This window comes from Cavia porcellus, unplaced genomic scaffold (assembly GCF_034190915.1).
Source record: "Cavia porcellus strain 051 isolate PalLab524CR breed Dunkin Hartley unplaced genomic scaffold, mCavPor4.1 scaffold_7, whole genome shotgun sequence".
NCBI classification, from domain to species: Eukaryota; Metazoa; Chordata; class Mammalia; order Rodentia; family Caviidae; genus Cavia; species Cavia porcellus.
Window position 1 is genome coordinate 70,226,541 of NW_026947490.1, and position 25,209 is coordinate 70,251,749.

Genomic DNA, 25,209 nt, shown 5'->3' on the forward strand with positions numbered 1-25,209 from the left:
TACAGGAGCTTGAAGAGTGTAGATTTGTAGGTGAATTTGAAACATCACTAAAAATGATGTATACTTTTTTATTTAAATTTTTTCTATATTCTTTTATAAAGTATTTAAATACATTTAAATTATATAGTATACTATAGTATATCTAAATTTACTATTTTAAATTTTGTACTATGCATTCTTTAAAAGCACTCTTTTGACCAAATATTGGAAGACAAGCAGGATTTGGGTAGTTGTGACTCATCTAGGGAAGAGCATGGAGTGTTTTCCAAGACAGAAGTAAAGAAAGCCTGATACTCTTCATATAGCTGATGTTATTTCAGGCTGTCTGAAGAGCCCAGAAGGGAGGAAGAAAAACAATAAAGGCATGAGGGAAGGTGAAGATGTGTCTCCAGTAGAGATGTGCCTTATACATCTGTGCTACTGAGAGATTACCTGAGAGTAATATGAGCCAGCCAGAGTTTTATGTAAGTAAGTTAATCAGATCGAAGTTTTAGAAAGATCACTCTTAACAGCAGAGATGGCAAGGGTGGATCAGGGTGAAGAGCAGAGTCTGGCAGCTGTCTATTGACATCCAGGACCAGTAAGTGAAGAACTTTCAGGGTAGTTAGGGAGAGCAGGGGGCTGATTTACACTACATCCATGCTACTATAGCTAAGAATCAATTGAAAGTTTGTAAGATAAGAAGAAATGACTCTCAAAGTCTTAGAGCATGGACAGAAGTAAGAAAATGCTAAACTAAACACAAGAAGAGTCAGTGTTACCCAAGGCTCACAAGATGTTTTTCAACTAGAGCATGTCTAGATAATAGCACAAGTATTTAAGCAGGTAATCTACCTTTGAATAATCAGAAAATATTTTTAAATGAGGACTTATACAATTTTAATAATAAATAAAACTTCAGATTGAAGACTTTTAGGTGAATTTCTAGGAATAATGGTAAGAAGTTGAAAAGTGCCTTAATTCTTTAAACCTGCAATGTTATATTTGAATGAAGTTTTGTAGATATGATTATATGAAGACTCTTGTGGTGGGAGAATTATCTTGGATTATCTGATGTCTTCATATAGTCAACTCAGTGTTTAAGAAACAGAGCAGGAAGAAATTCTGTCCATAGACTGCCATGCCAACCCCTGCCTGAGACTTCCCAGCTCACCCTGTTGAGGGTCAGCAGTATGGGTTTTATGCTTCCCTATCAAGTTCCCATGATGCATAAATCAACTCTTTCCAGAAATCTGTACTGCATTTGAGAAGAAAACAGAACTTGTAGACAATGTATTTGTATATTTCACAGAGGAGATTTCTGAGCAAAGTGCTGATGTTGTGGGGTGATTTCTTGGTGTTTAGCAAACAGTAAACTGAAGAAAGGACTATTAAGCAAAGCAGAACCAGCATTTGATGACTTGGAAAATTTTCAGTTTGTCCTGATTACAAGAGTAGTTAAAATGAATAGATTCTCTGTTAGAAAAGCGTGCTGGATATAGGCTAAAGATGTAGCTAGACAAACTTCTGCTGTGGCTAAATAGTTTAGGAATGTACTGCAGAGATCTCCTCAATCATCCCTGTAGAATGCTTAGGTAAAGATGAAATTACTTACTGTACTGGTTTTGTATAAATCATAGTTATGGGATATGATAATGTATTAATTATGCATAAAATAGATCTACGTGAATAAACATTATAGGGCTCATTATAGGACTTAATCATATTTCAGTTACTTTACTCATCTCCCCTTACTCTTGTGGGTTTTGATGTATGTTATATTCCATTTATGTTAATTCGTATTGAGTTTCTCCCATGTTTTTTGGGAGTTGAGGTAACCAGGCATGGTGACACATCCCTCTAATTCCAGAACTGTGGGAGGCTGAGGCAAGAGGATGGCAGGTTCAAGCCTACCCTGGGCAGTTATTGAGGCTTTGTCTCAAATAAAAGATTAAAATAAAAGAGGACTGGTATATAGCTCTGTGTAAATGTCTTAGGCTCAATTCCCACTACCAGAAAAAAAAATTATGCTTGGATATTGAATCTTTCTGTTCAAAAGATGCTGTACTCGACAGACTAAGTATTAAAGAGAAATCAGACATTTCTAAAGAACCCGAAATGTTGTAAATGTTTGCCTAACTCCTCAGGAAGTTTGATTTTATTTTGAGCAGCGAGATGGATGGTGCAAGCTCAGCCGTGTAACGACAAGGAGCATTCATCTTCAGTTAGGTCACCCTAACTGAATCCATCTTGTACTCCCATCTTGTATTCCAACCCACCCTGTATTCTATCTTCTTGGACTGGCTGCTTTGTTTTGACCAATTACCAATCAAATTAGCTACAGTATAACTATTTCCATTCCACTGCATCGCAGCTATTTTTGCCCTTGTGCTTAGCTTTCCTTTCATTGGGTTTAACACACTTGCCTGGCTGCCACTCGCCTCTGTTCTGCTCACCTGTCAGCTACAGGTGCACAGGTTTGCTGAGGGCTCCAGGCGGAGCCTAGGTGGAGACAGTGCTCCCTGTCAGAGCACAGATCCCAGGAGCTCTGTGATAACAGAGAAAATGACACCACCTTTTCTGGATCTACAAAGGTGAGAAATTGCTTCTTAAGAATATCTGCAGCCTTTTAATTATGAAAAATGTTTGTTCTCACTTTTTCTAGAATAAAATGTGGATTTTATTGTACAGTGTTTAATGTGGCTAGCATAGATAGGTTTTTGTTGCTTTCTTTCCTCATGCTTTTCAAATTCTTGCTAAACCACATATTTGCTTGGCCCTATGGCGTAATAACTGCCAAGCTTGTCCAAATCATCACTTAGGAGACAAGTAGATCTTTTGTTTAATCAAAACAGAAGACCTCTGTTGTTGTGGTCAAATTGTTTGACATATCATTCTTATGCATAAAGACAATATGTGCATAAATGGCAAAGGAAGTTGATATTGAGTTGCCATGGTGACCTCTAGTGTGGGGCAGTGCACTCTGGTAAGCTAGAAATGCAGAGCTGACTTTATTTACTGGAGCATATTTTTAGACAGAGAAGATAAAAGGAAAAACATCAAATAGTTCTTTTTGGTTCTTATTTGATTGACAGTTGAATGGTAAGATTTTTAAGTCTTTTGTATAGATTTGTAATATTTTCCCTATACCTGTTTCAGGTTACAGGAGTGGCACTTCCTCGGTATGTGCTGACTGAACCAATCGTAAAGTGAAACTTGTAGCTGCTGTTAGAAATTTGCACATTTCATAATGGTAAAGGCAAACCACTCTCAGCAAGTTAGATAATACAATTTGGAAATCCATTGTCTTTATTGTACCAGTCTCCTACTGCTTCTAGTGGTTAAGAATAATTTCAAAATAGGCTTTACCAAAATTAAATGTTGTAAAGGTGTAATTTTTCTACAGAAATGATTAAATTTGTAAGCAGTAGCCACAATTTTTGATCTCTAGACACGATACTTGACATTGTAATAACTGTGAAAATATACTGGGTTTTTTTGGACTGTTTTTTTTTTTTTAACCTCATAAAGCAAATGTTGACCATTGCCTGTACAAGTTAGTTAATAAAGTTCTACCAAGTTTAATCATGGGTTTGTTTGATTCTTTCCTATTTTAAATAACATAAACATCATTGACATAGCAGAACTTAACCAGTATCACTAGTATTTACCTACTAGAAAAGAACCATAGGTTTTAGTGACATCGGTAATTAAAATCATGAAAATAACATATAATTGTAGTTCATGAATGCTGTAATATCTTTTAGTTAATCTGTAATTTTGCCAAGGACAATTATATGAATTTGTATTTCCAAATGGAATTCATATCTTCGATGTATTTATAATATTTTTGTGCACCTCAGTCCAAAATGGACCCATCCCACAGTGGTCCTGGTAGATCATAATGGAGCTATAACTTTTCTGTCACCCAGAGGCATGACTGTAGTCATGTCATGACACTGATGCTCTGATTAACAAGCCAGGATAACACGTATGTTTGTGTCTTCACTTTGAACATAGATGTTTAAAATGTAATGAAAGCTATACTATTTTTAAAACAGAAAAATGGGTATTGTTGTAGTCATAGTTTACAAGTGAAACAATTTAATACAGGATACATAATTTATAGGATTATTTTATAACATTCACCTAAAGAGTCAAATGCGAAATTGTACGGGAGAGCTGTCCACCCACTAGAGACCCAAAGAATCCAGCTGAGGGCCTGGATCCCATGGCCATGTCCTGCATGAATCCAGATGAAGATGTGGGGTCCACAGCAGTGTCCTTCACGAGTCCAGCTGGAGGCCTTGAGCCTAAGACAAGGTCTCAAGCAAGTCTATATCAAGGCTCTGCACTGGAAAGGCCCAAAGGTCAGTGGTGGAAACCAGAAAATTTGTACCAGTGGGATGAAGAATCTGTGCCTGCCAGTAGACTGAGGAATCTGCACTGGAGCAATAAAGAAACACACAGGGTAAGAGCTCCCCTGAAGAGAACTGTAGCCATCCTCAGCAACAGCAAGGACTCGAGCTCCTCCAGTGATGAGAACTGCTGAGTTCATATCAGGAAAGCCAGTGTGACAAGCTTCTCCAGGAGGACCAGCAACACACCATCTTCCCCTCCGGTTCTCTTTTAATGCATTGGCAATAATACTCAGGTGGGCTATCTACACCCAGCACCATGATTCCATTCAACTGGGTGTTACAAGTTGACCACTAGTTAATCTACCACAATCCACACCTGATCCACTTGTTAACCAGATATATTTCCTTAAACCTTGGTCTCCAGTGGCAGGTTTGTAAAAAGTTAACATATCTTTGTCTATTTGATATACATTAGTATAAAAGTTACATATATACAATTCTTATTGCACTCATTTATGCACCAAAACAAAATAAAGCATAATCAAAATTCAAGTTACACCCAAAATACTTTGACTAATCTGATTACAAACATATATCTTGAGGAGTATTAAACACAATCACAATCCTTGCTTCCCATTAACTTTCAACAACAGGGTTTGGCAACACTAAGAGACACCCCCAAGAGATTTTCTGCATTTCAAATACACTCCTCTCTTCTGGTAAAAGGCCTTGGATCATTTTTCATTGTCATCAACCACACTCTCCTCTGTGACATCCTTGCAATACATAACTCCACTGTGCCCTCCCCTCTGGCCAAATGTTTCAGATCACTAGACTGGCTCTTCAGGCTTAATTTCAAACACATCTGGCTCAAAACCTTCAACCGTTACCATGTCACCATCCCAAGCATTGAAATATTTCTGCTCCCCAGGCAATATCTCCAAGTACAAGCAAAATGCAGACCAATTTTGTGCACAACACCCACCATCTGGGATCCAGCAGCCAGTGCAAACCTTGTCAGTGGAAGCCTCCTAAGCTTCATCTTAAACAGCAGCATTTCCATCAAAACTCTTTATTTTCCAGATTTACCAGTCTTCCATGTGGCTTACAAGATGGGGGTGAGGAGATGCCTCTTCAACCAGTCTCTCAAAATCTTTCTTAGTTAATTCTCAAGGCTCTTAAACCACATGGCGTGGAAACATATCAGGGACCCCACTCTGGTTACCAATTCTAGCCTAGTTACTTTCCTCATTACTGAAACAAAATACCCAACACCCAAGGTTAGTGGAAATGTTTATTTAGCTAATAGTTTATAGAAGTTTTGGTCCATAATTAAATTACTCCAAGGCAAGGGGTTACATGTTAGTGGGCCAGCAGTTCATGGCAGCAGGAGATAGCAAAATAACAAGAGCTAATGGGGAAATCAAGCCTTTTTCTTTCCTTTGTATCTTTATCCAGACTGCTGGTATTTGGGTGGTGTTGATCCAATTAGTGGAGTTACCCACCCTTAATCCCAGCATTCTTAATCTGGCATTGAACCATAAATCAATCTAGATTCAGCTGTCTCTAAAAATTCCCCATCAAAAAGTACACGATGCTTTAAGGGGACAGTTAGACAGAAATCATATCATTCCATTCCTGGCCCTACAAAGACACACATTACTTTATTCAAAAGGCAGTTACCACATCTCTAAGAGTTGCCAAAGTTGCACCATTGCTGAAAAGTCCAAATCTCGTGTCTCCTCTGAGAGCTAAGCCAAAGTTTTTCTGAGCCATCATACAAATGAAGAGAAAGTTAAACACTTCCAACATTCAGTGGCATAACATAAACATTTCCTTTCCACAAGTTACAAATGGGGATACAAAGGAATGGGACCAAAGCAAAGTCCAAACTCCAGAAGGGCAACATTAAGTGCTGTTGTTTCATGTGAGTCATCCAAGGCAATCTGTGGCAAGTTAGGAACTCCAAGGGGCCTGAATGGCTCTACTACTATGGCATTTCCAGTGGTTGTAGCTCCGATTCCTTCTCTCTGGGGCTAGCTCTGCACCCTCTTTGCAGTTTTCTTCAGACATTCCATGTTCCTGGCTTCTCCAAACTTCTTGGGTTTCCACTGCACCTTTAGCTTTGCACTTTGCCCTCCCAGAAGCACATTCCCTGGCTTCCCGGGCTTGCTTCTGAAATGGGTGTGGGAACCTTCCTAACCCCTCAAGTTGTGTATTTTGTTTATAACAAAAACCAGTGCCATGTGGTTGATGCCAGCTGGAGCCAGGCTTCCCTCTCTATTGGCTGTAGGGTTCAAGTGCCTGGATCATTGAGCACTCTGAATCCAATAAATTCTCTATGCTGCTGCCATTCTAGAACATAGTTCTCTGGGGCTTTCTTCTCAAAGCAAAGTTTTTCACTTTTACAAGTTTGAGGCTGCAAATGGTGGAGTCCCGCTGCTTCTTGTGATGCCCTCAGATCATCTTTTCAATTCTGTTCCTTTTCAGCAATCAAGATCTCTGTTCTATCTTTCATATTCCACAGCTTTACTGGAGCTTCTTTTATGGCCAAATTCAAAATGTCTTAAATCATTCTTCTGGCATCCTTATTCTTAATTCTCAACATAGATCTGCCTAAAAGCCCCAACAGCAGCCATCATACCTCTTCAGTATTTCACTCCTGGACCCCCCAAGACTCATGTACATTTCTTTACACAAAACACATGTAGTCCATCTCTAAGAGTTGCCAAAATCTTAAAAGTTTTAGCATTGCTGAAAAGTCCAAGTCCCAAGTCTCCTTTGAGAACTAAGCCAAACATTTAGCTGTGACCCCTGTAAAAATGAAAGAAAATTAAACATTTCTGACATTCAGTGGCACAACATTCCACAGTGGTCCTGATAATGGAGCTAAGAACTCTGTCACCTGAGACATGGCTGTAGTGATGTCACAACGCTGATGCTGAGATTAATACATCTGTGTGTCCTTACTTTAAAGTTTAAAAAGTAATAAAAGCTATACTATTTTTAAAATAAAATACTGGGTATAAAATAATTAAAATATTTTCTACAATATTTCTATGACATGTTTGTGTTTTATATTAAAAATTGTTACAAAGAATAAAAAGTTTAAAATGAAAAATTTCTAAATTAAAAAGTTACTCCAGGCTAAGGCCAATTTACTATTGAAAAAATATATTTATAAACTTAGTGTATAACCTAAGTATACAGTTGTGATAGTGTATACTTAAAATGTCCCCCAAAGTCTCCTCAGCTCCCAAGTAGGGCTTTTGAGAGGTGGCTGGGTCATGGATATGTGATACTGCAGTGTGTGTGTGATACGGGATCATGGGTATAATAACTGGATGAGTTTACTGATTGGTTTGGCATAGGTTTGGGTGTGACTGGATAGATTTGCTAAAGACAAGACCCACTCTGGATGTGAATGGCACCAACCAATAGGCTTGTAGCCTGAATGACATAAAAAGGAAAAGAAAGGCTCACTGCTGTTGCTTTTTGCTGCCTGCCCTGCCATGGACTATTTCTCCTCTGCCATGCTGCCCGGCCTTAGAGCCAGAAAACTATGGACTGAAATGTCTCTAAACTGTAATGTAAAGTAAACCTTTCCTCATTTAACTTTTGGGTGTTGGATATTTTTTCCTAGCAACAAGGAAATAAATAATACAATAGTGTATATAAAGTCTGTAGCAGTGCACATTAACTCTCTAGACCTTAGCATTCATACCCTGCTCAATCAGGGATGCCTCCAAAGCATCTTGCAGTACTGGGAACTCCAGTCATGGGATAAGTGTAGATTTTTATACCATATTTTTATTATACCTTTTCTGTGTTTAGATATGCAAATACTTACACTATGCTAAAGTTGCTTATAGTAATTAGCTCATGAATGTAGTATTCAGTTATCTATATTATATAGTCCATGAATGTGTTTTACAAATTTATAATCTCAGAGGAGTGGGCTTTCCCATGTAGCCTAGGTGTATAGAAAGTTGTTCCACCTGGTTCATGTAAGTACATTCTCGTGTTCACATAATTAAATGTTGAATACCACCTGTTATGGTTAATTGTCCCTCCAGAGCCTCATGTGCTCAGAGGTGAAGCTTCTGGGGGTGATTGGATCATAGATGTGTGATAATTCATTGGTGGGTTTATACCTGGGTGTGATGTTGGGTAGTAAAGCGTGCAGAGAAGAGCTGAATCACTGGGCCTGGCTTGGACAGGTATGTATGTATCCCTCCTCCTCCCTTGACCCAGCTCTGCTACCTGCCTGCCGTGCCATGAGCTCTTTCTCTGTGATGCCCCTCTGCCATGCTGCCCTACCTTGGAGCTAGCCCTTCATGGACTGAAACACTGCAAACTGTGAGCCAGAATAAACCACTCCTCTTAAGATTTGGGTGTTGGGTATTGTGTCACCAACGAGGAAGTAAGAGGAGCACCTTTTCAGAATTTAACCTTGTGATTAAGTGAAATATGACTATTTTTAATAGAAACAAATCTATCTTTTAAAACAAAAATTCATGCAATCAAAGAGGATTATACTTGTTTATATGAAAGTTAAATCCTCAAAAAGGTAGGAATTAGGCATTTAAATATGCTTTATTAAAACTTTAGTGTTAACATGATTTTTAATATAATTAAATTAAACAATTAAAAGTATTAATTTTTCTAGAACTGAAATTTTATATAGTATTTAAAAAGGGAACAACTTAAATTATAGAGCTATTATATACCATTTTTTATTTTAGAGTTTTTTGTTTGTGGCAGGGTCACATGTAGTTCAGGCTGACCTCAAACTGATAGTAATCCTTCTGCCTCAGTCTGCCGAATGCTTGGATTACAGACAGGTGCCACCATGGCTGGTCTGGAAAATATAATTTCTACTAATGTGAAAGATGGGAGGAAATGCTGAACAAATCTTACCGAGGCCAAATTGTTAGCTCTTATCTCAAAGAAAGTGATTCTTAAGAACAGCTTTGTTCTTTCTTAGAAAAATATTGATGCCTTTGTCCAGTGTGTTTAACTGTGTCTGAAAATTATTTTCAAGAATTACCTGCTGAGGCGTGAAAACCAAGCAATTAGGTCCCAGCAATGAATTATGGAAGGAGCTTTCCAGCATTAATGTTTGAATCTGCAGTATCTTCCTTTCTTTTTTCTTCTGTTCCTTTAAGAAATGATAACTACAACTTTTAATACCTCTACATTTTTATTTTGAAAGATCAGTATTTGCAGAAGGCCTTTAGATCCTCTTAGAAAATTTGTCGAGCTGGGAAAATTGTGTGTGCCTTTGTCATCATTTATTGTAGCATATCTTATTAGTTGTATTTACTTGTATTTATCATTTATTCTGCTTTTTACCTAATTAGTCTTTACTAAAAATTTTAATGTTATAAATTTGGCAGTGTGCCTTTACTTACCTAGACTCATTCCCTGAAATAACTGTTATCCACTTAATAAGATTCTTTCTAAACCTTTTTATTGTGCACACTAATGCACAAATATACTTACACATTTTTGAAATTAAAAATCAGATGACAAAACTCTTACTTAACTTTAAATATAACATTTCACCATATCAGGCCATGGGAATATCAAGTCTAGCTCATTTCACTTTGCCTGTATCATGGTTGTATTCTACCCTCTATTTCATACTTGAGAAGGATTGACCTACTGCTTCTGGCTATAAAGATCGAGCATCGCGGCCATGAGCCTAAAGATGTGGTGTCCTTGGAATCTGGGAGTGACACTCTCACCTGCAGCCACAAAGACAGTGGGGACTTCAGTATTATATGGAAAGAACTCAATTCTACAATAACTGGAAAGAGCAGGAAATACACCTTTCCTAGAGACTCGAGAAATGAGGATGGCTCTTCTGATGCCCTGAATTTAGGTCTGTGAGCATACTGGCCATAGCTCTGAACCACAAGATGGTAAATAGGTGTGGCCTTAAGCCTGTAAGTACAATTAGTTATGAATCAGCAGAAAACTAATATAATTTAGTTTAAATATTTTAATTGATACTGGTCGTCTCATTTTTCAGGAGAAATGGAAAATACATTGCAAAAACAACAAAATTCATGATGACCTCAGTTATGCAGAAAATAGTGCAAAGATTTAAATGTAGTAGTACATAGTTGAATTTCCAGGGTATATGTGTTACAGAGATAGTCCTGGTGGTATATATCTGTTGTTTCAGCATGGTGGGAGATCTGAGGCGGGACGATTGCAAGTTCAAGGGGGGTCTGGGCTATCTAATGAGACACTGGTTCACAAGAATAGGTTATAAGTGAAAGACATAAGATATGAAATTAGATACAATTTTGAAAATTTATTTCCTTTTTAATATATAAATTCATTAAAATTATTTCATTAGTTCATATTCTTCATCAACTAGTTCATTCTTGATTTTCTTTCTTGGTAGGTTTCTAATTACATCTTTGACTTTGTTGATTGATATTGGCTTATTTAGGATCTTTATATCTTCCTGATTTAGCTTTGGTAATTCATATGCATCTAGAAATCTGCCCATTTTTTCTGCATTTTCCATCTTATTAGAATACAAGTTCTCAAAGTAGGTATAGATGATCTTCTGGATTTCTGCAATGTCCATTGTGATTTTATTCTTTTCATTCCTAATTGTATTAGATATGAGTCTTTTCTTTCCTTTTTAAAGTAACATTGGCTATGGGTTTGTTGATTTTATTTAAACTTTCAAAGAACCAACTCTAATTCTTGTTCCTTTTTGATTTGATGTTTCAAAAATACTTTTCTTGAATAATCTTAATGCTATGAGATTTTTAAAAATACATTTTTCTGATTAGTCTGGAAAACAGTGTGTGGCTGTGATTCCAGTAAGTGGATCAGCAGTAAAGTTTTTTGAAAATCTCATTTTTAGTTTTCGTCTTCGAGGGAGCTTTGTCGCAGTTTCTTTGGAGGTACACAGTCCAATCTGTGGACCCCGACCAGTATGCTGCCCCCTTTCTAGGCTTTCCGGAACTCACAGTCCATTCCAGGACAACTCCGCTATAATTTTGCAATGTTATATTTCAAACTGGCATCAGTTTTCAGCTTCTGTCTGTAGACATGCACACATTCCTTTTAACTCATTGGTAGTTTTCATGTGGAATTTGGTCTGCTCACTAGTATAAAGTGGAGGTTATTTTTCTAAACCTTTTTGGCTATGCTGCATTTACATGAGGGTCCCAAAATGTGGTAGTGTGTGACTGGGTGTTATCTTGTCCTGGACGCATTATTTTCATCCTTCTCTGAGTTTTCAGGTGTAACTTGATTTGCAAAACATTTGTCTCTGTCTCCTCCTGAAAAATGTTTTCATAATAGTATCATTCTTTAGGTATCGTCTTGATTTAAAAAAATATGTTGAAATGCCATTAGCTGTGCAGAAGATGTGCCAATAACAGGAAGTAACTTTGCATATGGCAAATATTCTTTTCTTTCTGTGATATTCTTGGCTTTTATAACTTACAATGTCAAACTGCTAGCATTTTCTTTTGTATGTAACATGAGTGTTGACAACTAATGTCTAGTCCCATGAATGTCCTGTCCTGTGGATCAGGGTGAATAAGTTCACCCACTATTCTTAAAATATACTTTTCCCCTTAGACATTGGAATAAATTTCCTTGTTTCAGGTTTATTGCAAGTACTTGTATGTTGGTTTCTTTTAGGTCTGGCACTGTAATAGTGAGTTACTTTTCTGTATAGTTAACTAGCCGCACACTAATCTGTTGTATATAATTTATAATGTGCAGTTATTTAGTGTTGAAATTAAAAGATGGAGTGGAGAAAAAAACATTTTGGTACTGAAATACAGGTGCATTTGAAGCTCAGAATCGTATTTTCAGCAAATGGTGATGAAATATATTTGAAAGACAAAAGCTATTGCAGTATTACCCAGTAACCAAAGTCAGCAGCATGTGAAGGGTCAGAAACCAGTGAACAGAGAGCAGTTCTAGACTGTTGGCTCTCCCGCCCCACCACTATGGTCATTCTGCATATGGAAGCCTTTGGAAGTGAGAGTAGGGAAAGGCAAGATAGAAAGGAATTTTTTATGCCTCTAGCTTGTACTCTGAGTAACTACTTTAAAGATAATAACATGCAATGTGTTAACTATTGTTATTCTTCCATCTTTTTATGAAATTTTGTTTTGCACTTTTCCATAAAATAAAAAGCAGAGAAAATAGTTTTCTCAGAAGAACATTTGTTCTATGAAGTAATTGTTATTAAATAATTTTGGATCAAAAACTGGTAACTTTCAGGTAATATGAATTATGCTTACATAGATTCAGCAAACTTGTGTCAATTTCAGTACCTGTATTGGGAAACTAGGGAAATATTACTAGAGAAATTTTATTAATATAGCAATGAATGATTTCATTTAATAGTCTTTTATTCTGTTTACTTATTATATTAGTTCTCCATGAATTATTTATTTAAATTGGTTTTGCATTTTTAAATATTGTGTAGTACTTATATGCCTTTTCTTGGTATTTGTAAAATAAGTAATAATTTTTAACATAATTTGGCATAGGAAATATTATGATGTATATTGATATTTATGAATTGTGTATTACTTTTTGACACTTTGAGAGGACAGATAGTAAGTAAAGAAATCTTTTTTTTCTAATTTAGTATATCCCTTACTACATAATAATCTTAATACATGATAAGGTTGAAATGATGTTAAGATTTATAGTTATGAGCTGATAGGGTTCAAACTTAGTACTAGAATAATTCGAATAAGATGCTGCCAAGTCAAGTAGTGAACTGTGGGGAGGCTGAAGTCAGACACTGTACATGGATGCTCCAACATGACAGTTACACTCTGGGATGTAGATTTACTGATGCTGAGATGAGGTTCAGCACCAGCAATAGAGTTATCTGTAATTTTATTCCTACTAGTATCATAAATTGTGTAAGTTTACAGACTAGGAAACTGATGGAAACCCTAAGTAATAAAAGACTCTAGGCAGGAGCCAGGGGTTTACTTCAGCAGTGTAGGTGCCTGCTTGGCAAATGTGAGGTCACGAGTCCAATCCCGGCACCAAAAAAAAAAAAAAGACTCCAGGCAGTGAGAAGTTCAGCTTTCTTTATGGTCCTGGGGCCAAAGGCATTGCACTAGCAAAATTGCATGAGTTTCCAGTCTAGAACAATATATTATTGCCTTACTTGTGGTAATATTTTACAGGCACATTTTAATTAAGTTCAAAACTTAGTCTACACTTATGGTGACTTTATATGTCCAGATGTAATTTGCATGTGTATGAATGGGAGGGATGGCTTTATTTTGAACAATGTTTAAATCATGTCTTTATTTTGAATAATGTTTATGACAATTGCTTGCACTGAAAATGTGCGTTTTTTCTGTCAAGATATAATTAATTTGAATCTATTTTCTTGACACTTATAGCACAATGATTTATGCTTAAGCAAGCTTGTTGAGTATTCTTCCCTGTTTCCTAATGTTTGAATTTTTAATTTATATAGTTTTATATTCTCTAGTTAATATATTTGCTAAGGTTTTTCTTTTCAGTTAGATTATGTTGATGGAAATTGCTCAGACACAAATTTTGCTCTTTGCTAAGGCTGTGGCAAATGAATTTCGTTGAGTACCGTCAACCTGAATTCCAAGTTTAGATTCTAAAATTAGAACTATGCCTTTGTGTTATGAGTGTATAACTCTGGGTGAAGATTGACCAAACTTATGTTCACAAACTTACGGTGTCAAAAAGCAAAATAATGGCAGCCTTGCTCTTTAGTAAAAGATAATCTTCATAGTGGCAGCTCTCTCACATCCCATTGTATTTAAGAGTATCTACTCTTTGAAGCCTTTGTCGATACAGAAGTCTTAAGGACATGCTCATGTGAGCCAATTGGCTTGTTTTCCAAACACTTTCTTCTGCTAGAGAGACAGTATGTATGTGTAAAAATAATTATTGATAGTTATTTCAACTGGAGTGTGAAAGTAGTTAAGAAAAATGAATAAGAAATGAAAATTGGTTAGTACCATCACTGTTTGTTTTAATGAATGATCATTTGAGTAAATGCACTGAATGGCTGACAGTAGGAATGCTTTCCCACTAATGTGCTAATTTATTCTAACTTGATAAAATTAGCATTAATTTTCTCTGAATGTTGCTAGAAAGCTCTTACTTTTGGATCGAGCCATGTGTAAGGCCGCTTTTTTGTATTTGTGTGTATAATTTTGTCTATACAGTATGGTCTGCATACTCTTCATGATCACACCACCAGGGAATCATTAGGAAAAAGACTGCCGTATTTTTATATAGATATATAGATTGAAAGGTGTTTCATGGTTCAGTTTGGAGGAAATCATTTGGCTTCTTTAATTTCTATTTAAAGCTGTGATATTGTGAGAACTTTTGGAACGGCTGCTCTAAACCTAAATTTATATTATTTGACAGTCCTTCCTGCACTATTCATTATAAGTAAAATCAAGGTGTCTGCACCAAACTATGCTTCTATTTCATTTGTTGGCATAAAAAAAGAGTCAAGATTTAACTTCTTCCTGGCTTTGTTTTTTTAAATTTCTAAAATTTTAAGTATCAGTAGATGTTCAAATAACATTGAATCTCATACATTTACCATATGCAAAATTGGATTATTGTAAAAAGGAGTGTTATGTAGTAGTATATATGATAAACATTTAAAATTACACATTGTTTACAAGGCTATACATGTATTTAGTCTCATAAATCACATTGAATTTCAGTTACTACTGATTCTTCTTAATGATACAGTCTATAATTTTTAAATTAACATCGTTTTTTTTTTAGGGAATTCCAGGATTTCCTGGAAACCAAGGTTTAATGGGACAAAAGGTTAGTATTAATGAGATCTGTAAGTTCTGGGCTTGGATATACTTATTAAAAGAATAAAGTGGTGGTGCATTGTTGGTTTCATATAGAACACGTTATTTGCAACCATAGTAACTGTTACATGTTCAAATAGCATATAGCTTCATGAAGTGTTAGTTTTCATTGCTTTTGTTTTGTTTAGATAACATTAATTTGGATATATATATATATATATATATATATATATATATATGTTTGATTACTTCCCCTTTTGCACTCTGGGATAAACCTTTTAGGATAATTTACTTCCTGAACTTATTTTAAAATATTTCTTTAATGCATACATTTTTCAGTTTTTATATAAATACAAATTTCTTTATTTTAGTCCGTTTTTAAGAGAGAACTTTGTAGCATGCCACTTAAGGCAATTATTTTCTAATACGTTGATAGTTCCCTTCCTTTGTATTGTGACTTTCATTGTTTAACCATAAAAATCCCTTGTCATTCTAATTCTCATTTACAAATCACTTATTCCTATTGGATTCTTTAAAAGTATTTTTATTTGCTTTTGGTGTTCTTAAGTTCACTAAAAGTGATCTAGTTTTATATTTCTCTTTACTCATCTAGCTGAGAATTAAGTGTACTTCTTGATTTTGTAGAATATTTCTATTTATCCTATAAAAAGCCATTTTCTCCATATTATTTCTAGTTTATTCCTTTGGAATATTTTATTTATTGAAATTTCCATCTCTATATCTCTTAATGCCATCTTCATGTTTTCATATCTTTGATTTTGTCTTTAATTCAGGTTAAATTATTAGTATATAGCTTCTAGTAATCCTTTATTGTTTCTAACCTGATATTTAAGCCATCAGTTGATTTTTAAAAATATCAATAAGGTGTATACAGTAGAATATTTTTAATTTCAGCACTTAGGAGGCTGAGGCAAGATAATCATGAGTTCAAGACCTCCCTGTGTCTGTGTTGATATTTATATATTTTGATATATATATTTCATTTTTGTTACGTCTAGTGTTTTAAACAACCCATTTTTGGATTTTTTGTTCTTGTTATATATTCAGTTTTAATAACCCTCATACTTGCATTTCTTGAAGTTTTAAATGCCTCATCTGTAATTCTTATATATAGGTCTCATATATAGTTGTATTTCTAGCAGTACCATTATTTGTAATGTGTTATTGTCATTGACTCTCAGTCCTGTGGCCTGCTGTCTCTTGTTTCTTATGAGTAAATGCTTCATCTTAATTTTGTAGAATGTTTTCAGCATAACTAGTTATTGGGATAGCTGATTAGTGACAGCCATAGGTATCATTTGAGCCACCTTTTACAATTCTGAGTTGGCATAGGCATTAAAGAATTCTGCTGTCTCCCTATGGTTAGCCAGATACCAGTTTTCTAATAGCTAAGTTTGCATCCTAATCCCTGCCTGGGCCCTGCATGTTTACGTTTACATGATTTCTGCATAATTCCAAATGCTCAGAATATAGCTCCTACCCAGATCTACATTTTTAAAATGGGACATCACTGAGTATTTGTCCTACTGCTTAGAAAATCAATGCTCATTCACAAAGAGCGGATTAGAACGGATTTTGTTCTAAATGTAGTATCCTTTAGAATACCTAGTCAATCACAACCCCTGAAGCTATAGTCTTAAGTCCTATCATAAATCTCAGTTTTCAATTTTGTATTTGCTAATCTATAATCATTACCGTAGTTTTTCACTTGTTTTTCTTGTTACATCACCAAAGGTCCAAGCTACCAGGTCTTCCACTGGTGAATGGCAGTATCGCTGCAGGTTTCACACTGGAAATATGTGATGCATTCTGCAGGCTGTTTTAGGATTCCAGGTGTTTTAGGTGTCAAATCCCTGGATTTTCTGTTTTACTTTACTTCTTTTTTAGAGTGGAAGAAGAGATGGCAGACAAATTGGGGAGGGTTGGTATGGAATTTTCACTCTATAGTGTTTGGGTACAATAATTTTGAGAATGAATTGATAATTTCATATGTGTTTTATTTTTAGGGAGAAATTGGGCCTCCAGGACCTGTAGGAAAAAAAGGAGCCCCAGGAATGCCAGTATGTTAAAGTCATTATCATGAGACTGTTTGCAGTGTTGCTACATACAAGAAGTTTGTATTGTGGAGCTCACAAAATTGCACAAGATATAGCAGTGAGATTTTTGAACTACACAAATTCCATCCATTTGTATTTAAAATATTATATTTATTTCCATTTTTTTCTAAAGTGGTGAGGATTTCCTCAGACTCTCAAAATTTGGCCATTCAAAAGTTAGAGCCCATTAAATAAATAAAAAGATTGCAAAGCACACTGAAATAGTATAAAACTTGATGAGTATTTTTTAACTTGTAGAATATTTACAACTTATACTTAAGAAGAAAAACAAGTTTATATGAGGAAGAATAAAAATTCTAAACCAGTGAATGAGTTTTTTAGGGGTAAAAGAGACATGTTTGTTATTAAAAATTATGTAAAATCAAATCATACATGTGCAAGATTCCAAAAATGATTTGTTTATTGCCAGAAGTGATATTGACTTAAATATGTGAATTAAACTGCCACCATGGTTTTCATATGTGAAAATTTATTGCTCATTTCATTATGTAAATAGATGTTTTACCTAGAGCTTAGTGAAGTATTTCATAAATTTTGCATCCAAGGGTATATAAGCAAAGTGTCCATTAGTATGAATTTAAGACTGAGGACACTGAAAAGATTTTTTTCCCCTTTAAACTTCAAAACAGAATACTCTTCCTGTATTTAGTAATCACTAAAAATTATTTATGAGTTAATTAATTAAATTTGCTTATAAACATCTAACTTTGTCTCAAGTAATGAAAGTTATTGGTGACAATTTATTGTACCTTAACAATATTTACACTTAACATGTTAAATCTACTTGCTGTGAACTAGTGTATTTCACATGTTATTATTGCAGTACTGTGCTAAGTTAATAGCAGAGCATTGTAGTGGTGACATGCTACATTAATTATGGACTTTTTTTGGGGGGGTACTGGGGATTGAACTCAACCACCACATGCTTGCAAGGCAGGCGCTTATGCCAATGAGCTAAATCCCCAGCCCAAATTTGGCCATATTGAAACTATGTTTTCTGGCATTATGTATTGTATTCTGAATTTCTTTTTGTATATCACATTTCTTTTGTTAGGTATTAACAAAATATTATATTATGTATATGCGTGTATATATATATATATATATATATATAAAGAGAGAGAATCCTTACATAATATTAAAGAAGATATGAATATAACATACTATAATATTTAGATATTTAATACATAAAAGTTTTATGTTAGTTATAATGGGATATAAATTAAACCAGGTCCAAATTGCTAGATTGGCTACCCTTTGAATCATATAGTCAGTTAAAGATATGACTATATTATAACTTGGGGATAAATTATTATAATTACATAATTTATTATAACTCAAAGTATTTCTGAAGATAATAGAGATTGTAAGTGATGCTGACTGAAGTAGTATATATGAATAAAACTACTTCTTAGCCCTCACAGCAAAACTAGTAAGAATTTGGAAAGTATAATTTTCTTTACAAATCCATCTTTTACAGTGTTTTCTTTTGCTGTTTTCTCGGTTTTTTTTTTTTTTTTGTTTGTTTGTTTGTTTGTCTGTTCTTTCTGAGCAACAGAATTGTAAGGGCTCTGGTAACCACCATTCTATCTTGCATAATTTGATTCCTTTATTTTTCTTTGTTAGAATTATGTGGGGAAATTTCCCAAATGTGATTATTAGTCAATTCATTAATTATTAGAAGAAAATTTATCTTGGAAATACACTAATACCTTGATTCACTAATGCTTCTGTTCACAAATAATTCATTTGGCTAAGTTTTGCTTCCTTTCACAAACCCTCATTAGATGATAGACACGCCAAAGCGCTCTTCCTCCCGCGAACACAAATGCAGCCTCTGCCCCCAGATCATAGAACACATTACACTTGCAAATTGAGGTGGCACTGCAGATTCGGTGTTTTTGTATCTTCTATCAATTACTCCTGAAATCCCCACTTGAACTTGCAGGGTTTGATGGGAAGCCACGGCACACCAGGCCAGCCAGGCCCTCCTGGAGCTAAGGTAAATACAATAAAAGGTAAATATGATGAAGTGGAAAGACAGAACTTCCACAGCCACAGGGGCCTTTTACAATTTCAACGACAATTTCAGTCTTCGGTAATAATGTAATCATATGAAATGCTCAGCATATGAAACAGGCTAAAATAAAGTGAATCAGGTTTAAGCAAGAAAGAAGTCCATAATTTCTCTTTGGTTAGTCTCCCTCCTTTCTTGGTGTTTCAGGGGTCACCCGAGAACACATCGCGCTCTCTGGGGTACATGGTGCCTGAGCATCTGTAGTTAGATGATACTATTTTCCTGTCTGTTTGATGTTTTTAATAAGTGGGCCATGTGTGAATATTCTTTGCAAAATGCCTTGTAATAAACATCATTAAACTTTACCTATTCCCTGTGGAAAATATGTTATATTTACTTCTAGACTTAAATAAAAGTAAGAGAAGCTGAATAATTATGTTATCAGGTTAAGACATCCTTAAGATGAAAGTGAATCCTGCAGGTGTATAGAATTGTGCACTAAGGGACTTACTCTCCTACTTCAGTTTGTGGATCACTTTACCAATTGTTGTTTCACCGTATCCCTGACAGTTTTATAAACTCAGTGTAGGTTGACTTTGCTTTTTACAACATCTGTGAAAGTTCTAAAAAGAATTCTGTATATAAGGCAGAGAATAAACCTGGCTAAACTCAGGAAACTATTCCAGACTCTTCAGGAGGTAGATTTTAGGCTCACCTTCCAAAAGGAAATGATAGGGTTTCGTTGCAGATTCCTTCAGCCTTCACAGAACACACAAGATGAATATTTGGGTTAATCTATTCAAGTTTTAATTTCTAAAATATTAGGGGAAAAATATTACACAGTGTCATGAGAGCCCGATGATTTGAGAAAGGTCGGGGCTGTTTCATTGGCAGTAGATGCCCCTGAATGCTCTGGATCACGTGAGTCCTAGTGGCAAGGGGCGTGCAGAGTTGGTACAAAACCTTGGAAAGCTGTTCTTGCCAAGAAGATGTTCTCCTTACCTTCTCAAGGTCGTTTGGTATAAGCTATACATCACAGTATCTCTACCTTGAATTTCTAAATGTCCTAATTCTTGAAAATGTAGCCTTAGATTGCATCAGCTTTTGGGGGCAAAGTGTTAAAGGCCGTTTTGCCAGTATTTGTACTTTCGCAGATGTTGTAAATATAGTAATATTTTTATTACTCAGTCTTATCATTTGCAAATATCCATGGACAACATGTAATGAGTGGGTATGGGATATGGTTCTATTCTGGCAAAATTTTATTTCAAAAATGTGTAAGTCTGTATTTAGCCCATAGATCTTAATTAATTGAGCTCTGTATTAGCATATCTCTGATTTTTATTGACTCATTTTCTGTTTATTCTATCAATTTGGTATTACTTTTCATATTTCTGTCTGTTAAAGAGCACTCAAAAACAGTACACGCTAAACATTTTATGATTCATCTTGCTTTAAAAAAGCCACTGTATGAAGCTCATTTTTTAAATTACATACCAAAGGTGGGTCTTAGTGAGAAAGAGAGACAGAGCAGGGGCGAGGACCTTGAGCCCACAAGATGCTGTGAAGTGGATGACTGCTGCCCATGCAGAGTGGGACTGAGCTAGCTGCTGCCATCCCTACAGATTCTGACCTCTTCCCTTTTACTGGGAGCCACCACCTCTAGTACTTAATTTTAGAGAGTTTATCAGTGTGCAAACTCAGTTTTTTGCTTAACAGTTTTCTTAATAAGTAGTTTTGAGGTATGGAGGCTTAACACTCAGGCAATTGGAAAGGTGAAAATGTGTTATTTAAAATGATTCCGCTAAGTGCCTGCATCAAGCATATAGTAATTAATTTTTACTGATTCACGTGATTTTGGTATATTGGCAGGGCAGCAAAGGTGAACCTGGACTTCAGGGGCTCCCTGGGGCTTCTGGACTCAAGGTAAGAGTGGTTGAGTGTGTTAGAAACACTGTCAGAGAATTACAACATATGCTCCTACATTCCTTAAGAAAATTATCATTTTGTGCCTTGTAAGAAAAAAGTAAATGAAATTACAGATTATGTGTACAAAAACTAAGGTAAATGAAAGGAAATGGTCAATTTAGGGTTCCTTTTTTTGTTTTTAGATATTATGTCACTGAGGAATAAAGCTACGACGTATTCCCTGCCTCGAGTTTTCTAGAACTGATGAAGGATGTACAGCAGTATAAATATATTCTCTAGAATGTTTTCTCTCTAGGAGCATATTAACAACACTATACATACATATTCTGTGTAATCCAAAATGCTGTCAATACTTTTTAAAAACCTTTTTTCCTCTGGACAAGAAAATTCTTACAGGATAAATGAGAGTAGGGAAATGGAGTTAATATAAAATGAATTAATAGTGTTCATGTAATATTCTCGGCACTAAAAAACAGCAAGAATTTATTTGACACAATTTATTTGTAAGGCAATAATATCCCATATTTATAAAAAGTAAAATATGAACCTAGATAAAAATAAGTACAAGGAAATGCATGCCCACATTATTGTGAAAATAACTGAGATTTGTTAAGTAAAACAGTGAGAATTTTAACTAGTAAAATATAATAAATCAGACCTGGCATGGTGATACACACCAATAATCACAGCACTTGGGAGACTGAGGCAAGAGGATTGCTGAGAGTTCAAGGCCAGCCTGGGCTCCAGAGCGAGAGCAAAGCCAGCCTGAACTGCACAGTGAATCCCTCTTTCGATGATGATAATAATAATAATAATAATAAATCAGAACAGTTGTATATTTTTCTGTATTTAAAAATCAAGTTGTGAAAACATACATAATGCCACATAATGAACTTTATAAGATTAAAAGCCATTATATACAGAGTACATTTTACTGATGAAATTGTATATGGGTATTTGAGTTAGAAAACATATAATAAAATAATAATAAATAATGAGACTTTCAATAATTTTTATTACTTGTATTTATCAGTTTTGCAACAAAGGCTTTTTAAGGGACCAGTGTGAAAAAAAGCAATTTTGAGGAGAGAAGAAAATGTTAGCAAACAAACAAGGAATACTTTCATTATTTAACTAAGCATTTGTTTATTTTACTTGTTATAAAGTATAGTATACCACATACTTATAAAAATTTAAAATATAAACGCTGTTAGAACTTTTCAACTGGAAAAATGGGGAAATACAGAAAAATTTTATAAGGATTCTAATAAATTTTTCACTCTATAATTTTTAATGGTTGTAACTCTAAATGCCAACCAAATTGTAACCATGTTTTTTAAATCTGAGATATTATGTAAAGAACATCCGTAGTAGGTCCCTGATCTCTTCAGCGTCTCTGTGTTCCCCAGGGAGATCCAGGAGCCAGGGGTCTTCCAGGAGAAGCGGGGTACGCTGGCCTCCCCGGGACTCACGGGAAGAAGGTATGCACTGCTCAGGTGTCGCTTGAATCAGCCATGAGCCTGTGTTTCCCTCTTGTGGAATTAGCACCCTAGCAGCTGTGATATTCACAGTGATTGCTACCTTCTGCGCTCCAGGAATGAACGTGTACTGTGTTCAGCACTGTGATGGTGGCTCTGGAATCTTTTGTATCTTTGTGTAGGAAGTGTCTCCTAGGAAGACCTCGGAAGAAACATGAGTGCAGATTGGAGAATATATAAATATCCAGTAGTGATATCTTGTAAACTCAATTATTTTGAAGGCAGTTCAAATGAACCAAGATTTGTTTTTATTCAGTGTCAGGAAGTCTTACAAAAATACTAAAACAACATGTTACCAAAACTGGGACACAATTCTGAACCAAGAAAAATTACACTCAGAATTTTTGAACATGGAGTTCCTATTTATGAGACAATTATATTTTATAGGAGTTCACGGAAAATTAATATAAGCAGTTTAAAATACAAAGTGTGTATGCTCATTTAAAGCTATTAGTTATGACAGTAGGTCTGGGTACCACACGGAACCTCGTTTTGATTGAGTAAAGGAACATGGAGTCGTACCTTTATAGATACTATTAGTTATTTAAAAGAATTTAGAAACAAACGCTGTCTTTTTACTAAAGGAGTCTATGACATTTCATAAACACTGTAGTAGAAACTGTTACAGCTCCATCCGAGTTTTCCTTGCTGTCTTAGTTTTCTATGGTCTCACTTTTCTGTCCCCCATATGTTATCCACATGCCCTCTGCACAGGGTGACGCTTTTTTAAAATCTCCTTATTACTAGCCTGTGTTTGCAGGGTGGGGAGCTGGGGAGAAGGAAGAACCCTTTTGACTCTGCTTTTTACCCTCTTCTCCCTCGCCCTCCCTCCACATATTGGTCCCTTCCGTTTTGCAAAAGATCTGCCCACCTGTGCCTACCATCTTTTATTTTGCTCTTTGTGTCCCCTTTGGGTGGGAGTCCCGTGCTCTGGGTGCTTCCTGATGGCAGACCGCGATTAAATGTTAGTCTTGGTGAATGTGAGGGAAATCTACGGTAAGGATAGGATTGGAACTAAGAATTTTCATAGTCAAAAGCTTACCATTTAAAAGCAGTTTGATATAAACATGAAATTTTACTCTTATTAAACGGCACGGTGGGAAAGAAAGAAAGTGTGGAAATGGGTCCAGGTTCCAACTTTGAGCAAGTGCTTACTTTCCTATCAGCAGCTTCTTATCTATAAAAATGGGGGAATTGCAGCAATAGGTCTCTTATTTCTCTTCTCATTGAGAAACCCTATGAAACATTATTATGGGACACAAATTTTCCTTCAAAAGCCCATTGTTAAGCATATGTTCTCTAAAATACCATGTAAACACCATTGCATTGTACTTTGCCATTGTTTCCTATAAACTTGTGGCCACTATTAGCTTAATGGAAGATTCTCAGTTTGATTATATAAAACAGTGTTTGTCCAAAGGATCCCTGTTTTGTTACTTTATTTATCCTCAGTGGTGAACAGTACAGAGAACTGTTCTTGGTAACATAGAGATTGTGGGGAATTTGCTTTCCAATGTAGGAGCACATTGATTGTCCTGTTTTCAAAAGGGCATAATGGGATTTACGAGGTGAAATTAAAAGCAGACCCTCAAGGAAAATGGAGTTGAGTCCTCAAGAGAGAGATGCACTGTAATCCGGAGCTGGGGAGATTTATGCATTTTTGGTAGTGGGAATCTAGAATTTGTGAATGTACAAAAAGTTTTGCCTTAGTTTACAGGAAAAAAGCAGTGGCTCAGCCACAGGTAGAAAGAAAATGGCTCATTTTACAGGAGAAAACTCGGGGCCCAGTCTATTGTCTGTCTGTCTGGTTGTCTTTTTGTTGATTTGTTTCTTTAAAATAGGTGATCTAAGATGATTTGCCTAGAAAACAGTTTTTGAAACTTTTGAATCTATTTTAAGGTCAGTTTTCTGCCTTTCACTTTATTCAACTAAGCTAATTCATTGATCTACTGAAGGTATTTGGGGGGTGGCAGGCCTGGGAAACATGAAGCATAAACAATGCAATGGAACGTAGAGTGCATGACTTTGGTTTACTTTGTGACCTAAAGTGGAAGTCTTCTTAAAAGTACCATTTATAAATCATCATTTTCTTTGTCCCTTTCCTACCTATGCTTATTTCTTCTATCCTACCCCACACCCTCCAAGACCGTGATATTTTGTTTTAAGGGAAGGTGGGGCCAGTGCTGACTCTTGTTTCAGGCTGCAGGGGCTGGGGAGGGGCTGGCACTGTGAAAGCCAGGGGTCAGATGGCTCACTCCAACTGATGGAAATTGTTTGAGGAATCATCCTCCTTTGATAGGATGGAAAACAGGGCTAGAACCTGAGCATTGTCATTGATGCTGAAGCTTCAATTTATAACCATGTTAAATCAGCAGGGATCAAAAATTAAAAGTAGAATATTGC

At 35.6% G+C, this 25,209-nt stretch overlaps 1 protein-coding gene across 1 annotated transcript in view; it reads left to right on the plus strand.

Annotated features, from left to right (window-relative positions):
* Col21a1 (collagen type XXI alpha 1 chain) overlaps nt 1–25,209 on the plus strand; it is a 163,348-nt gene that overhangs the window by 124,486 nt on the left and 13,653 nt on the right. The window contains exons 19-23 of the mRNA XM_063253813.1: nt 15,150–15,194; nt 17,212–17,265; nt 19,271–19,324; nt 21,212–21,265; nt 22,678–22,749. Coding sequence (XP_063109883.1) covers nt 15,150–15,194; nt 17,212–17,265; nt 19,271–19,324; nt 21,212–21,265; nt 22,678–22,749 — 279 coding nt within the window. The remainder of the gene's footprint in view (nt 1–15,149; nt 15,195–17,211; nt 17,266–19,270; nt 19,325–21,211; nt 21,266–22,677; nt 22,750–25,209) is intronic.